This window comes from Penicillium hordei (assembly GCF_028827395.1).
Source record: "Penicillium hordei strain IBT 12815 chromosome Unknown utg000006l_segment0_segment0, whole genome shotgun sequence".
NCBI classification, from domain to species: Eukaryota; Fungi; Ascomycota; class Eurotiomycetes; order Eurotiales; family Aspergillaceae; genus Penicillium; species Penicillium hordei.
This window is the reverse complement of record NW_026623147.1, coordinates 491,781-509,172: the sequence shown is the minus strand read 5'-3', so window position 1 is coordinate 509,172 and position 17,392 is coordinate 491,781. Positions and strand designations below refer to the sequence as shown.

Genomic DNA, 17,392 nt, shown 5'->3' with positions numbered 1-17,392 from the left:
CTTCACTTCATGCCGATATGTAAGTAATAGAATTTGGATATATCGAGGTTGATAGAATGGCAATTTTACTGGTCTCTGCTACCCAAAGGACGCATACCGGGGTAAGACTTGGATAGAATAGACAAGGGCAGACTCATTCAATCAAAGGTTATACATAGAGCAGTTTCTTGCACAAAGTATTCTTTTATTACTGTCTTCGTATACACCGAAAAATACGCCTAAAAATGGTATGTAAAAAAAGCACGACAACGCCGCATAAGCGGCCGACTATTCTTGTGATAATCGAATTCGAAGTCTTGCAACACTATTTCACATTCTGACTATAAATTCATCAACATGAGCTTTAAATCTATAACTTGTATATTAATGATTGTTAACATAGTTGGAATTGAAATAATTGTGTAAATCTTAGATCAAATCGTGGGTGGGAAAGCCACACTGGTACTTGACGCGTACTTAAGACCATTCAATTTCGTAGTATGGCTCATAGCTATTCACAATATCGAAATGGTCATAAAGTTACCAGCATTTTTAATCTCATCTGACGACATTCTTCAGTTTCACAGCAAGCTCAGGCTTCACCCAAAGCCTCATCACTTTGCATCGACTCAACCAGTCTTGACTTTTCTCCTCGAGCTCAAGATCAAAAGACCAGACCATTTTGGCCAGGATGATCCGCAATTCTGCATGTGCCAGGTTCCTCCCTAGGCAACCGCGCGGGCCATAGCTAAAGGGCTGGGCGGCACTTCTCTTATCGTCAGCGTACTCTTTTTCGCCTAGCCTATATCGAAGCACCTCGTAAGCATTTGGCGACAAATAATATTATACTGGGAACATACCATCTTTCAGGTACAAAGGCGTCGGGGTCCTTAAAATTCCTGCTCGAATGATACGCCGCATACTGGCTCACGGATACTATACAACCCTCGGGTAAGAAGTGACCAGAAACAAACTCGCCACCGCGATTTACCACCCTTCCAAAACCAACAGGAGCTGGCGGAAAGTATCTGAGTGCTTCCAACAACACCGCATGTAGATATGTCAGTGTGTTGAGAGCAGGCAGTTGAATTTCTTCATACGACGCGAATTTCCCACGAACTTCTTGTTTTAGTTTCTCCATGACTGTGGGATTCTTGAGCAAAAGGAAGGTAACAGCACTGAGTAGCGTTGCAGTAGTCTCAGAACCAGCGTTGAGGAGTAGGAACGCATTGGAATTGATCTCTTCGTCTGTTAGTTTCGATCCTTTGTTTCCGTTATTGGCCAGAATCAATGTCATAAAGTCAGGCCGGGTTGTGTCTCTGTCTCTTCGCTTCTGAACTTGAGCAGAAACCCAAGACTATAGAAGTCAGTGGTGCTCATGGCACAGGGGTGATGAGGAGATGACAACTTACTAAATGGTCCTTTCGCTTCTGAACTTGTCTCTGGTCAAGGAAAAGATTGCCAAAGTACTTCAGCCATGGAAAATGAGCAAGAACATATAGGATCCTGAGCGACTTGAAGGACTCCAGCAGAACGGCCACATATTTGTGAGTGGATAAATCCTGTAAGCACCCAAATGGCTCACCTGGAAGTATTAGAATTAGCTCGGATGATCAAACGATTAGTTTTGGAGACAAATCAGCGCACCAAACATCAAATCAGCAATGATATCGAACGTCGTCCTAGGCCATGTTAGATTGCAGTTTTTGTATTTTGGCACAGGTAGGTTGATTATACCAGTTATACCACGACACCATGTCGACTACACCTTCCCCTTCCTTTCCAGCCGTGGCTCCCTTCAGCCCATTTATGAGTTGGTCGACATAAGTCTGTACCAAAGGTTCTTGAGCGGCAACTGCCCTCTCGCTAAATGCATGAGAAAGTACTCGGCGGCCTACTCAGTCGATGAGTTAATCAGAAAGGCTGTATTAACTTGGAGCATGGATCATGGAATTACATACCTCTTGCGTGGTCTTCATCGTTCGCCTGCAGAAGAGACGGAGATCCATTACTCGGCTTGACATACCACACTGGGTCCTGGTGATAAGGTCAGCTAACGGAATCGTATAATATGTGAGCCGTGCGTATTTACCTTCTCCATATTGGGATGCCCCTTGAGCTTGCCGGTGCGGAATCCTGGTCTTGATAAGCAATAGCCAGCTGTTTCCTTCAATGCGCACGTACCGTAAATATCGGGAAATGCAGTCTCGCCACTGATAAAAGACACCTCGTTTGGCGAGATTCTCACCACATCGCCATACTTCTCGTGTAGTTTCACTGAATTTTCCACTGTCGTGCCGGCAAGCATGTGCCTTGCATATGGTATCATGGAGATACTGTTGATCCAAGGGCCTGGGATGTGGCGCAGCCCATCAAAGGAGGCATTATACACAGCTTTGCATCCGGAGTATGCAACGAACTGGAAATGGATGAGTTTGACATGCTAATACAACTTAGGCGAATAACCCTAGAACTTGAACACTCACCAACACAATTAGGCCTCCTGTGAGGGAGACCAGTTCTACCAGCTTCACTTTAAAATCTTCCATTGCCACGGAATGCATGGTCCAACTAAAAGAGGACTTTTATAGCAGAGATTCGAGTGCTAATATTATATCAAAGAAATGGATTAAGTTGATATTGCAAAATGTATTTCTACGATTGTAAGCAGATACACCAGCCTCTTGTTTTAAAATAGAGTAAATGTTGGATTTAACTCCGCTTACCCTCGTAAATGCAGTGCCTGATTATACTAGTGCAATACGCATCTATTTCTGCATTAATTCGGGTTGATGAGTAGGGAGCGCCTAGATCAATAGTTGTTGATTCTTCGGCGGCAAAGCGCCGAACCCACCGAACCAACACGCCAAGCATGTTCCAACCGAACCCTTCTTCCAATTCCATGCTCAACGTGTCTTTTCTCCCCACTCTGTTTGAAATATGCCAATGAAAATGAATAATCAGGTGCAGATAGCTCCGCTATGCTATGGAGGAAGCAATCTCGAATGAAACCTGCCGCAGTGGAGTTTTTGGAATTCGGTGATTTCTCTGGCTCCTGAGTGGCCAGGATACAGAGTCCGTCCTAGACACGATCTACACATGCACAAGATCTGCATCAGCAAACCCTGCAGCTTTATCGGAAATCACCATGACCGGTGTGACCGAAAGTCCTCCGGACGGATAAGCCCCCTGCCCCACGCACGTCTCCAGCCGTAAGCGTGGTGTGGTATTTTGCTAAAATTGTGTATGAATATACCAAAAGGGTGATTATTCAACATGGCTTGGCAGTGCTCCCCACTTACGGAAAGTCCCAAAGATCGACTCTAGATTCGCGGTTCTTGGAATCTTCGAGCCAGGTCGCCCAGAAAAGAGCCCGAATACGTTTAGCGATGCCGCAATTGCTAATATCTCGCCTGGTGAACCCGATTCGGTACATTCTATGCTACACTTGTAGTTTTAGCAGGCGATAGCTAGAGAGAAGAATAGATACGGAAATGCCGGGGTTTTCTTTATCAACCAACGGATGATACTTGACCTGGACTTTGTCTCAAAACATTGGCAAGACTCTTCCGGTAGACACCTTTCTCATCGTGCTCCCAGATTATTGTATCATTTTCAAGTCATCGCCATCTTTCAAAGCATTCCCAAAGCAGTAGTGCTATAACATCCGACATGGTTCTACCCCAGCCTGAGCCCATTGCCATTGTAGGTAGCGGCTGTCGGTTTCCAGGTAGCTCAAGTTCCCCTTCATCGTTATGGAACCTCTTGGAGAAGCCGAGGGATGTGTCTAAAGAGCCTTCTAATGAGAGGTTCGAGTTACGGGGCTATTACCACCCCAATGGAGCTCACCATGGAACGATGAATGTGCAGCGCGCATACATGCTCGATGAGGATGTTAGCACATTTGACGCCACATTTTTTAATATCAGCCCTAATGAGGCTGAATCCATCGGTAAGATATTTTTCACATGGATACGGTTCATCACGATACCTTCCCGGTTCTGAAATGCCTCTGTTTAAAGCTCGACAAGAGTTTGCTGATCTCTAATGGCGAGCAGATCCCCAACAGCGGTTGCTGATGGAAGTGGTATACGAGGCTTTGGAAGCCGGTGGCCATCGTCTCGACAGGCTCCGTGGATCAGACACTGCCGTCTATGTTGGTACCATGTCTGTCGACTATAACGACATCATGTTGCGGGATATCAACAGCATACCCACATACTTCTCTACTGGCACTTCCCGGGCTATCCTTGCGAACCGCGTTTCTTACTTCTTCGACTGGCACGGTCCGTCAATGAGTATTGATACCGCATGCTCCTCGAGTATGGTTGCGCTGCATCAGAGTGTACAGGCACTGCGGTCAGGGGAGTCTCGGGTAGCAATTGCCGGTGGTACCGAATTACTGTTAGGACCAGGTTAGTCTCCCCACGCAAGTACACTGCAGTGGATCAAGGAAAGCAAACATGATGCCAGTATTGACGACCCTATGCAGAGCAATTTGTGGGTGAGAGCAAAATGAATTTACTGTCACCAACTGGGCAGTCGCGCATGTGGGATGCCAGTGCGAACGGATACGCCAGGGGTGATGGTATCGCAGCGATTGTGCTCAAGAAACTCAGCGATGCCATTGCTGATGGAGACCACATTGAATGCCTCATTCGCCAGACAGGGATTAATCAGGATGGCAAATCCACTGGTCTGACAGTTCCAAGCTCAGAGGCTCAGGCAGACCTCATCAGATCGACGTATACCAAGGGCGGGCTGGATATTGATAATCCGCGAGATTGGCCGCAGTTCTTCGAGGCTCACGGCACGGGTACCAAAGCTGGTGACCCCCGCGAGGCTTCTGCAATCAGCCAATGTTTTGGAAGCCAGCCAATCCACGGAAACCCCCTATATGTTGGATCCATCAAGACTATCATCGGGCATACAGAAGGTACAGCAGGATTGGCTGGTGTTATCAAGGCTTCTTTAGCCATACAGCACGGTATAATCCCCCCTAACATGCTCCTCCATCAGCTAAACGACGAGGTTGCGCAATATTGTGACAATCTCCGCGTCCCCAATTCTCCAACAGCATGGCCTGAGTTGCCAGATGGTGTGCCTCGAAGAGCGAGCGTGAACAGTTTTGGTATGTTCTCTCGGATTTAACTGCCTGCGGAAGACTCCTAATCTGACCCATATAACTTGTTTAAACAGGCTTTGGCGGCACCAATGGACACGCCATTTTGGAGGAATACCAGCCGCCCACAGAGACAAGGAATACCGCGATCGCAGGAAGTGATGAAAAAAGCGCGTCTGTGTTCAGGATCTTCCCGTTTTCCGCAGCCTCCGAAGAGTCCCTAACTGCGAATCTCCGCGCTTATGCTACCTCTCTGAAGACTCAGACCACTGTCGATCTGGCTGACCTAGCCTGGACGCTCCAGTCGCGCAGGTCGGCTCTGCCCTTCAAAACATCCCTGACTGCGGAGAGTATAGAAAGTCTGGTCTCCAAGATTGATAGCACAGTTGAAAAAGCTAAGGCAAACACTGGATCAAATGTTGGTACGCGATCAGCTCCCACCAAGCCCAAAGTATTGGGTGTCTTCACTGGACAGGGAGCACAGTGGGCGACAATGGCTGCTGGTCTGATCCGAACCTCAGAGACTGTGCGACGGAAGATCGAGCAGCTTGATAACTCTCTCGCAACGCTGCCTGAAGCCGACCGCCCGACGTGGCGAATCGCGGACCAGCTTTGCGCAGGCGCCGAAGCTTCCCGACTCAATGAAGCTGCCCTCTCACAACCCCTTTGCACAGCCATCCAAGTGGTATTGATTGATCTACTACGAAGCTCTGGAATCACCTTCGAGGCTGTCGTAGGCCATTCATCGGGTGAGATTGCAGCCGCGTACGCTGCCGACTTTATCTCTGCCCACGACGCTATACGCATTGCCTACTACAGAGGCGTATATGCTAAACACGCCCGTGGTCCCAAGGGCCAGAAGGGTGCCATGATGGCAGTTGGAACAACTTGGGAGGATGCAGAAGAGCTCCTCAATTTACCGGCGTTCAGGGGGCGCGTCAAGATTGCTGCTCAGAACTCAGCCGCTAGTCTAACGCTCTCCGGCGATATTGAGGCTCTCTCACACGCCAAGAGAGTCTTCGACGAGGAAAAGAAATTCACGAGGCTCTTGGTTGTTGATACTGCGTACCACTCCCATCACATGCTGCTGTGCAGTGAGCGCTACATCCAGTCTCTCCGGACCTGTGGTGTCCAGATCAACTACAACCGCAACTCGTCTTGCACTTGGTACTCCAGCGTTAAGCATGGCGAGCCAATGCGGCCTGAAGCTTCGCTTGGTGATCTCTACTGGAATGACAACATGGTGAATACGGTTCTTTTCGCTGATGCTGTCAAAGGCGCAGCCAAGGGAAGTCAGCTGAACCTCGCAATCGAAGTTGGGCCCCATCCAGCACTCAAAGGCCCTGCCCTACAAACCCTCTCCGACTTCGAGATGTCCCTTCCTTACACCGGTGTTTTGAAGCGGAAGGGCAATGATTTGGAGGCGTTCTCGGATGCCCTAGGCTTTGTGTGGACTCATTGTGGACCCGGTGGGGTTGACTTCCAGTTCTTCGAGGAACTGATATCTCCGGCTTATAAGACTCCCTCACTGGCCATTGGTCTCCCAGCCTATCAATGGGACCATAAGAGAGTTTATTGGTACCAGTCACGCTTGGCAAAGAAGACGCAAACTAGGGGAGAGGCTTTCCACGAGCTGCTTGGCGTTCCGTCCCCGAATAATACGGATCGTGACCTTCGATGGTCCAACTTCCTCAAGGCCAATGAGATCCCATGGCTAAATGGCCATCAGTTGCAGGGTCAGACCGTCTTCCCAGCTGCAGGGTATGTGGCAATGGCATTGGAAGCGGGCCTCAAGCTCGCGCAAGGCAGGAGTGTCAAAGTACTCCAAATCGACGACCTAACTATCGACAAGGCTGTAACCTTCGATGATGGAGCAAATTTTGCAGTGGAGACACTTGTCGCCCTTACTGGCGTTACCCAAGGCCAATCTCTCACGAAGAAACAAACAGCCGACTTTGCTGTTTACTCGTGTGCGAACACAGGGTCGTCAACCGAGTTGAGCGTGGTATCGAGAGGAAAGGTCACGATAATTTATGGAACCCCATCGTTTTCTACGCTTCATTCCTCACCACACAATCAACAAAACATGGTTGATATTGAAGCTGAGCAGTTCTATTCCTCGCTTCACGAACTCGGCTACGGCTACAATGGCCCATTCAAAACTTTGTCCTCAACCAAGAGAACCCTCAATCAGGCTTCGGCCAAAGTGGAGACATACGGCTATGGTGAAGATGAGAACACTCTCATTGTTCACCCCACAATGCTGGATGTGGCATTCCAGGCATCCTTCCTTGCCCGAATGAGCCCAGGAGACGATCAACTGTGGTCACTGCATGTGCCCACTTCCATCAAGTCTATTCGCGTGAACCCAGAGCTCTGCGCCTCGCTACCTAGCTCATCAACGAGTCTGTCGCTTTCTGCGGTTCTTCACGAATCTGATTCACTCTCCATGCTAAGCAGCGTCGATGTCTTCACGGAAGACGGCCAAGAGACGATGATTCAGGTAGAGGGCTTGTCGATGAAGCCTTTCTCTCCTGCAACACCTGATGATGACCGCTCTATGTTTTCAACAACCGTGTATGGCCTTATGTCCCCTGACCTGGCTATGGCTGTGGGTAACGGCCGTACTCCCTCTGAAGGCCTCGCATCCTCTCAATGCAACGACGCTCTGGCTCATGTCGCACAACAGATTGTGCACCGGTACCCGCATGCAAAGATCCTTGAAATAGGTAAGGCTCACGTGTAAACACTATCATATTTATAGGAAAGTAACTAACAATTGCTAGGTGCAGGGGAGGGACATTCTACGAGGGCAGTTTTGGAATCGATTGGCAGCAAGCTATCGTCCTACACTTTCACCGATTCGTCGACGGAGGTAATCAAAAAGGCGGCGGAGTCTTTCAAAGAGTTCAAGGAGAAGCTTCTTCTCAAGACATTTGATCCTCTTGACAAAGCGTCCTCCCAGGGTCTCGACGAGCATTCTTATGATCTGGTCATTGCATCCAATGCCTTGACAAGCAACTCGGTCTCACACACTGAGCTAGAAAACATTCGACTTCTCTTGAAGCCGGGAGGTTATTTCTTAGCTTCTGGGCTGTCTGGTGATGCCCCTACCAGGACTCTGGGAGGAGGGACTGTCGAGGGCAACGACACCCGCAAGCACGGTCCTGTGAATACTGCGCAGTGGCATGGAGCTCTTCGAAAGTCTGGATTCTCGGGTATTGATTCCATAACACCGCAAACCAACGGAATGACATCGCCATATTCTGCCATCGTGACCCAGGCCGTTGATAAACGAATCAATTTCTTACGGAAGCCGCTATCGATGCCCTCGTTTGTCCCATTGGATGAGCTCGTTATTCTTGGCAATCAATCACTGAAGGCAGCTCAGCTCACCGAAGAAATCTATGATCACCTTATTCAGTTCTGTGGCAAGATCACTGTACTAGATGGCCTTCCAACTGACGATGACGATATCTCCTCAATGGCCACGTTCATCAACATAGCCGATATTGGCGAGCCTATCTTCCGCGATATCTCCGCAGAGAAATTCGAAGGCCTGAAGTGTCTCTTCGAGCTTGCGAGTAACATTCTCTGGGTCACTGAAGGTGCTCGAGCAGATGAACCATACCATAATGCTAGCATTGGATTTGGTCGTTCAATCGCATACGAGATGCCACACCTGTCTCTACAGTTCCTTGATCTAAATGACACCGGGAGCACAGCCTCCCGAACTATCAGCGAAGCTGTTCTGAGGCTTGTTGCTCTCAGAGAATGGGAAGACACCGAACATAACTTCAAAGACAAGACACTCTGGTCAAGAGAGCCCGAGATATATGTGGAGAAAGAACGCCTAATGGTGCCGCGTCTACTTCAGGTGGATGATCAAAATGACAGGATCAACTCGTTGAGACGAGTAGTAACCAAAATGGTAGACCCAGGTAACTCCTCTGTTCTCATCTCCAAGGCTGTCGATGGACTCTTTGTGCTGCGAGAGGAGCCGATCCGTCAATCTGGTCAGAATTCTGTCCAGATTAAGCACTCTGTTTTATCTGCCATCAATGTCGCTCCTGAGGCTTTCTTGTTCCTCGGCGCTGGTCTCAGCCAAATCACTGGCGAGGTGGTAATCACGCTTTCAGACACGAACGCGTCTATTTCCACTCCATTGGCCCAGGTGTCCGCACAGTGGCATACAGGTGGACTTTCTACGCTGGTCTCCACTGTTGCTAAGCAACTCCTATCCCGGGCACTGCTTTCTATGGTGACTGCTCACAGTTATTTGCTCGTCCACGGGCTTGATGAGAACGAGTCATTTGCCTCCATATTGAAACAGCAAGCAACTGTTAGAGATATTGACGTTAAATTTAGTACAGCAAACCTTGCAGCAACGTCTGAATGGATTCAAGTAGCCCCTTGGACCTCAAGCCATGTTACCAGACAGTTACTTCCAGCTACCACCACGCATTTCCTTGACCTCTCCACTGATGATGAAAATCAGGATGCCGCTGTTATGATCCGAGAAGCTCTCCCCGTGACATGCAGGCATATCAGCGCGTCTGATTTATTCCATCCTGAATCTTTCATGCCAACAGGAAGTAGGGAAACCATCTTGCGAGTTTTACAAGATGCAGTCAGTGAGGCGAAGATGGCTGCATCGGGTGAGATCCCAAGGGCCAGTATCCGCCCTACCGAGTTGATTGATGCCTCTGTGCCCAAGTCTCCGGTCAGTATTGTTGACTGGACAGTGGATAGAGAGGTTCCTGTCCAGGTACAGCCTATAGATGCCACTAGGCTCTTCTCTCGGAATAAGACATACGTTTTGGTTGGTCTTTCGGGGCGGCTGGGTCAGTCGATCTCTCAGTGGATGTCCCGAAATGGAGCTGGCTGTATTTGCCTTACCAGTCGTACCCCCAAGACAGATCCGGAATGGCAGGCTGAAATGGAGAAGAAGGGCACCACTGTCAAGTTCATTTCCATGTAAGCTGACCGACCGATTTTAATGAATTTTGTGGCTAATTCAAGTTATCCAGGGATGTCACAAACAAGGATGATGTTGAAAGGGTTTTCACGGACCTCAGAGCCAACTCTCCACCAATTGCTGGCGTTGCAAGCGGTGCAGCCGTCTTCCATGATGCCACGTTCTCAGAAATGACGCACGAAATCTTGGAGAAGGTGATGAACCCGAAAGTCGTCGGAACTAAAAATCTTGACGAAGTGCTCGGTGATGCTAAACTAGACTTTTTCATCGTTTTCTCATCCCTTACATCAGTTGTTGGCAATAGTGGACAGTCCAATTATACGGCTGCAAATGCCTACATGACTGGCCTCGTGGGCCAGCGGCGTAAACGTGGTCTAGCAGCCACTTCTCTGGACATCGGCTCCATCGTTGGTATCGGATACCTAGAGCGTGCTAGTGATACTGCCAGAGAGCAATTAATTCGAAATGGATTCATGGCTGTCTCTGAAACGGATTTACATCAACTCCTTGCGGAGGCCATTCGAGCTGGCGCGACAAATTCAGGTGCAAGCCCGATAGTGACTACCGGTTGCCGGAATGTCCAAGAGGGCGAGGAGTTCCCTGTGCCGTGGATTGACGATCCCCGCATGCAGCACAAAGTCATCCTAGGAGAGCATTCTTCAAAGGCCGATGTTGCCGGCAAAAAGAGCACCCTTCCCGTTCGTGACCAGCTCGCTGTATCGAAAAGTACTGCAAACGCGCTTGAAATCTTGAAAGGTGAGACGCGAAATGGACATACCGTTTCCAACCACAACATTTACTAACAAATAATTATCAGAGTGCTTCGCAGCCAAATTGGCAATGATTTCGCGACTTGCCGATGGGCAGGTCGGTCACGACATACCCCTTGTGGAGCTTGGTATCGACTCATTAGTCGCTGTTGAGGTGCGCGGGTGGTTCTTAAAGGAGCTCAAGACAGACATTCCGGTACTGAAGGTTCTTGGAGGTGGCACTGTTGCAACCTTGTGTCAACAGGCCTTGGAAAAGCTACCGGAAGGCCTTCTCCCCAACATGGAAGCTGGAGGCCCATCTAAGACAGGATCATCTAAGCCCACAGCAAAGCCTTCAATTGCGAAACCCAGGTCTCCACCCCCACCGGCTGTCTCTGAGACGGGTTCACCGGGTAGATGGAGCGAAAACAACACGACTTCTCCGCAATCAGCATTGTCAAGTGATCAGTCGCCTTCCAGCACCCCAGCAACTGTCCTGTCCAATGTTCCCTCCAATGTTGACTTGACAACGGTTGCAAAATCAGAGAAGGCTTTAACTCCTTCCTCTGAATTTGTCAAGACTGAACTGGTATCTTTCCAGCAGTCACGATTCTGGTTCCTAGGGCTCTTGATGGACGACCAGGCGACATTTAACGTCACCTTTTACCTCCGCATCACTGGAAACTTGCGTACTGGAGATCTAGAGCGCGCCGTTCGCATAGTCACCAACAGGCACGAGTCGTTGCGCACATGCTTCGTGGCTCACGAGAAGGAGGCAGACTTAGCCTATCAAAAGGTTTTGCCCAACTCACTCGTCCGGCTGAAGAGGAAGAACATCAATAGGGTTGAGGATGTTGACATCGAATATGCTGCCATGAAGCAAGTTCCGTTCGATCTTGCCAGTGGCAACTTGTTCCGACTAGTTTTGCTCACTCTTTCCCCCTCAGAGCACTATCTTCTTTTCAACTATCACCACATCCTGATGGATGGGGTCAGCTTGCAGAACTTCCTTGCTGACCTTGAGAAGGCTTATCAGAGACAGCCCCTTGGTCCACCTCCCTGTCAGGTTCCCGAATTCTCACGTATTCAGCGAGCTGCGTTCGAGAGCGGCATTTTCAACGAAGACATTGCATACTGGAAGAATGAGTTCCCTAACGGACACCCCGTGCTACCGCTCTTGCCTATGTCGCACATGACCTCGCGCATGCCGCTTAATTCATTCAATGTCCATCAAGTCGAGTGCCGAGTGGATTCCGAGCTGATGGCTAAAGTTCGGGATGCAGCCAGGGCCAATGGCTGCACGACCTTCCACTTCTATCTTGCCACATTCAAGGCCATGCTATTCCGCTTCTCTGATGCTGGCGACTTAACAATCGGTATCGCTGACGCCAACAGAATCAATCCCGATGTTGAAGGCACCATTGGCCTCCTGTTGAACCTCCTCACGCTACGCTTCCAACGCAACTCCAGCCAGACATTTGCTCAGAGTGTTGGGGAGGCCCGTGGAAAGGCGCTGGAAGCCCTGAAACACTCCAATGTACCCTTCGATATTTTGCTCAAGGAATTGAACGTGCCTCGGTCCTCGGCATACAGTCCATTCTTCCAGGCGTTCTTTGATTATCGCCAAGGTCATCAAGAAAAGCTGTCTTTTGGCAGTACTGAGTTTGAGTTTTTGCAGGTTCATCCTGGACGCACCGCATACGACATGACTCTTGACGTAACAGATGGTGCAGATAGTGCGCGCATCCTGTTCCGTACTCAAGCCAGCCTTTACGACAAGACGGCCGCGCAGCTGCTGCTGAATACGTTTGTCCACCTCTTGGATACATTCGCGACAAATACCTCCTTGAAATTGGAAGATTTTGCGTTATTCAGCGACAAGGAGTTGAAACTCGCACTTAATGTGGGACATGGTAAGTAAATATGGTCAACGTCTCTTCCCAAATTTATACCTATTGACGAAATCAAGGTCCCAATTTCGAATCTTCCTGGCCTGGTGGTACAATTCCTCATCGGATTGATCAGATTGCCAAAGAGAATTATGATAAAGTTGCTTTGAAAGACGGCCACAGCACAATTCTCACATACGGTGCCATGATCGATCGCATCGAAGCCATTGCTGCAGCCTTACAACAGGTTGGTGTTGGCGAGAGCTCTCGGGTGCTCGTTTTTGAGGATGCGACCGTTGACTGGCCCTGTTCGATGCTCGCTATCATGCGTCTTGGAGCTGTGTATGTTCCATTGGATCTTCGGAACCCGCTGCCCCGCCTTGCAGATGTTGCAGGGAGCTGCAAGCCGGCTGCTATCCTTGTCGACTCCACAACTGTTGACAATATCGCACAAGTGAATGTCACATTGGCAGAAGTCGTGAATGTATCTGATGTTGGCGCGCAGTCGATCAAGGTACCTAATGTGTCTCGCAGCGATGCTGTTGCCGCACTGCTATACACGAGCGGGTCGACAGGCAAGCCCAAAGGTATTGTCGTGACGCACTCGGGTCTCCGCAATGAGATTGAGGGTTACACATGGAAGTGGGGTCTGAAAGCTGAACGGGTGCTCCAGCAAAGTGCTTTCACCTTCAACCACTCATCAGATCAGATCTACACGGGCCTAGTCAATGGAGGCTCTGTATACATCGTGCCTTGGGACAAGCGTGGGGACCCCATTGAGGTAACCAAGATCATCAAAGAGGAGAATATTACCTACACAAAGGCCACTCCTGCCGAATATTCACTCTGGCTCGATTACGGAAGCGACAATCTCAAGCAAGCCTCTACCTGGTGCTTCGCATTTGGAGGTGGCGAGTCTCTAACTGGAACACTTACGCGGAGCCTCGCAACCCTGCAGCTGCCCAATCTACGTTTCTTCAACTCTTACGGACCAACCGAGATCTCTATTTCGTCGACCAAGATGGAAGTCGCGTATCGCGAGCCTCCCCCGGATGGCCGTATTCCCTGTGGCTTCATGCTCCCCAACTACGCGGCGTATATTCTAGACGACCAGCGCAAACCGTTACCCGTCGGCATGCCGGGTGAATTGTATATCGGTGGCGCGGGTGTATCCCTAGGCTACCTAGACAACAAGGAGCTCACAGAACAACACTTCCTGCACAATCCATATGCTATACCAGAGTATGTTGCACAAGGTTGGACACGGATGTATCGCACAGGTGATATCGCACACCTTCAAGATGATGGGGCAATGGTGTTCCATAACCGTATTGCGGGTGACACGCAGGTGAAGATACGTGGTCTGCGAATCGAACTCGGTGACATTGAAAGCAATATCACCAAAGCAGCCGGTGGTGTCCTGAAGGAAGTCGCTGTTACATTACGCGATGGAGACCCGCCTATCCTAGTAGCACATGTTGTGTTTACTCCTCGCCATCATATTGTCGACACGGAAGCGTTCCTGGTTCAGCTTCTGAAGAACCTAGATGTGCCGCAGTATATGGTTCCCGTCATGGCGATCCCCTTGGACCGTATGCCGTTGAGCAATCACTCCAAGACGGACCGCAAGGCACTCAAGGAGCTCCCGTTGCCGCAGAGATCCAACAATGCTACTGATGGTAACACGGAGTCATTGACAGAGACTATGCTGGAGCTTCGACGCCTCTGGGTAGATGTGCTCAATACTGGGGAGCTAGGTCTTGACATTGGCCCTTCGACAAGCTTTTTCACGGTCGGTGGCAACTCTCTGCTCATTGTACGGCTCCAATCCCGCATTCGGCAGACATTCAATGTCACAGTGCGGCTCTTTGACCTCATTGATGCCAGTACTTTGAGTGACATGACGCAAAAGATTGAGGAGAGCTTGAGCGTTGACCTGATAGATTGGGATAAGGAGACGGCCTTGCTCAGCGACTTCACTGTGTTGGAGGCCACCAAACACCAACCCCTCAAGACATCTGACAAGGTAATCCTCATTACCGGCTCTGGGGGCTTCTTAGGCAAACACATTCTGGCCGAGCTTATTGCCCGACCGGATGTATCCAAGATTCACTGCATTGGTCTCCGCGACAAGCCAGGTAACACGCCACGCCGTCTAGCCTTGAACTCGACCAAGATCATCACCCATGGCGGCGATCTAACCGAGCCGTGGCTTGGTCTTGGCGAGGAGACATTTGCATCCCTTGCTCTGGAGGTGGATGCGATATTGCACATGGCTGCGACGCGATCCTTCTGGGACAATTACAGCCTCCTCCGTCCCATCAACGTGACGCCCACGAAACTCTTGGTCCAAATGGCCGCTGGGCGCCAGATACCAATACACTATGTCTCCAGTGCAGGCGTTGTCTCTGCGGAAGGCGTCGAAATCCCTGCAGGGTCAGCGGCGAAGTGTCCACCACGTGCCGATGGGTCTAATGGCTACGTTGCGTCGCGGTGGGCGTGCGAGCAGATCCTTGAGCATGCTGTCTCGGTTCTCAACGTGCCTGTCTCAATTCATCGTTTTGTTCCGGCCAGAGAGCCTGCCAATGAAACGGTTGTTGTAGACGCGCTGCAGCATTTTGTTGGCTTCGTTGATGAGCTGTCCATCATGCCCGAATTCAATGGTACTACAGGCCATTTCGAGATGACTCCCGTACATTCAGCTGCTAGTCAGCTTGCGGAAAATCTTGTGAAGACCCCGACGCAAGAATCGTCGCTGTTGGAATTTTTGCATCACGACTGCCCCATTCGCATTGACATTGCTGAAATGGTTGCCTTCTTGGAGGAGCAGAGAGGGGGCAAGGGTTTAGAGAGGATCCCGGGGCTCAAGTTCGTGGGAGACATGAAGCGAGCGGGATTGGCCTATTTTGTGACGTCGCAGACACTTCTCATGGGCGGAACAAATGGGACAAGTGTAGTGTTGGAGTCGAGGCGATAATCTTTGAGGATTATTTTACATGTCCATTTTAGTCCCTTTTACATAACCAGATATATTATAGAGACGTTTCAACCCGGACAAGTGAAAGCTGCCCACATGCATCCGTATATCCATAAATTATTTTTCAAAAGTACATGTACCTGAAAGATATACAAGTTGGACATTTCCTGGGCAGGCATCAACATTGCTGCCTAACCTCTCAGCACTAGTTAGTTAACTAGTTAGTTATAGGGTCCTGTGCTAAAGCCCTGACATATGTCATATGTACACGCATACTACGCAGGGGCATAACGTATTTCACCAGTGAGTGGGCCACCCATAACACCATAGTAAATGCTATATTTTATAACCTTTATATCTCAACAACCACGTTATAGTTTGATTTCATTATCATCCAATAGCTATTGATAAGAATTATAAGCACTATATATTAATATTAAAGAAAGTAGAAGGCTATATGATCATCATTTCGAAAATTACCGAAAATTACGTTTCTAAAAACTAGAAATATATATATCGCAATCACGACGTTATGAAGATTCTCCAAACTCCTTAGAGAGGCTAGGTATCACCTAAAAAGCATTAGGTTATAAGGAAAACCCCTTATAGCCCACCGTTGTTAAGATATAAGGTTGTAAAATGTGTCATTAACTATAGTGTTATGGGTGGCCCACTCACTGGTGAAATACGTTAGGGGCCAGGGTTACTTTCGGATTTAATGCAATGCATTGCGGCCGTAGTGCCTTACTTTGGCCTAATGTTGGCCATAATCCTGACCGCTTTTAGATGCTGGGATATGACTAGTGCACTGTAAAGCTTTCGGTATAGAATAACTAGTACGCCGGATAAATCATCTGACTAACTCGACAACTTTTTTACTACCTTACTCTATCCAGATAAGCTTAATAGATATGATTCTTATTATATATAATAGAGAATTTCTGGTTTATTTAATATGGAAGTGTTTTGAATTTTTAACTTCACGTTATGATAGCGAAAAACGAATGTAGATATAGTGTTGAATTGTATAGAAACCTTTTTTTATAGTATGTCACGCTGCCTTAAGGTAAATATCCGTTGCCGAGTCTAACCCCGTTACTGCTGTTTAGCTATTACTTCTGAAGCCCTACTTATCCCACGCGCCGTCTGCCGCTTACCGCTTGCTGTCGCCTATTACTTCACTTGCTAAAGTCGTTTTTATGACGATAGTAAGTGAGCCCCAAGGTCAATGTTGCGTACTACTTTACTTAAAAATCAAGCGATGTATGGATTTATATGGTAGAAATAGCTTTTATTTAGGCACCCACGGGCCTCTGTAATTGTAATTCAGGTATCTTGATTTTTCTGTCATATCAAATTAAGGCATAACACCGTATGCATTAAATCCGAAAGTAACCCCAGCCGCTAACCCTGTTTGAATTTGAGCCTCCAAAGGGAATCAGCCCTGATGCAACCCTGTCCCGCATACCAATCGAAAGCTTGTCTCTTATCTCATCTAGTCTCCCACTTTATATTAGAGATATATCCTTCCAAAAAAAGCAAAAGTAAAATAACCAGCCACCTTTGTAAGCCTATGTCTACTGGACCCTTGAAGTTTTCTACTTCAGTTCTGCTTGACTTCGAAACCAACTCGTTTACTTACCTTTCTCGGTCTGAGTCGCTGCTGCTATGTTGTCGCATGCGTGCTCCTTTGCCTCC

The 17,392-nt window shown here is 48.8% G+C and overlaps 2 protein-coding genes across 2 annotated transcripts; one reads left to right on the top strand and one right to left on the bottom strand.

The window, feature by feature from the left end:
- Positions 1-537: 537 nt before the first annotated feature.
- Positions 538-2,528, bottom strand: N7537_010884 (cytochrome P450; the record flags this gene model as incomplete). The annotated part of the gene is made up of 9 exons (XM_056901938.1): positions 538-781; positions 840-1,336; positions 1,392-1,564; positions 1,627-1,661; positions 1,717-1,873; positions 1,941-2,016; positions 2,072-2,115; positions 2,164-2,398; positions 2,466-2,528. 9 exons carry the CDS (start codon positions 2,526-2,528, stop codon positions 538-540), a joined length of 1,524 nt encoding a protein of 507 aa, XP_056747225.1.
- Positions 2,529-3,651: 1,123 nt separating this feature from the next.
- Positions 3,652-15,694, top strand: N7537_010883 (uncharacterized protein; the record flags this gene model as incomplete). The annotated part of the gene is made up of 8 exons (XM_056901937.1): positions 3,652-3,931; positions 4,038-4,394; positions 4,472-5,110; positions 5,179-7,830; positions 7,888-10,078; positions 10,132-10,835; positions 10,897-12,741; positions 12,798-15,694. 8 exons carry the CDS (start codon positions 3,652-3,654, stop codon positions 15,692-15,694), a joined length of 11,565 nt encoding a protein of 3,854 aa, XP_056747224.1.
- Positions 15,695-17,392: the final 1,698 nt, after the last annotated feature.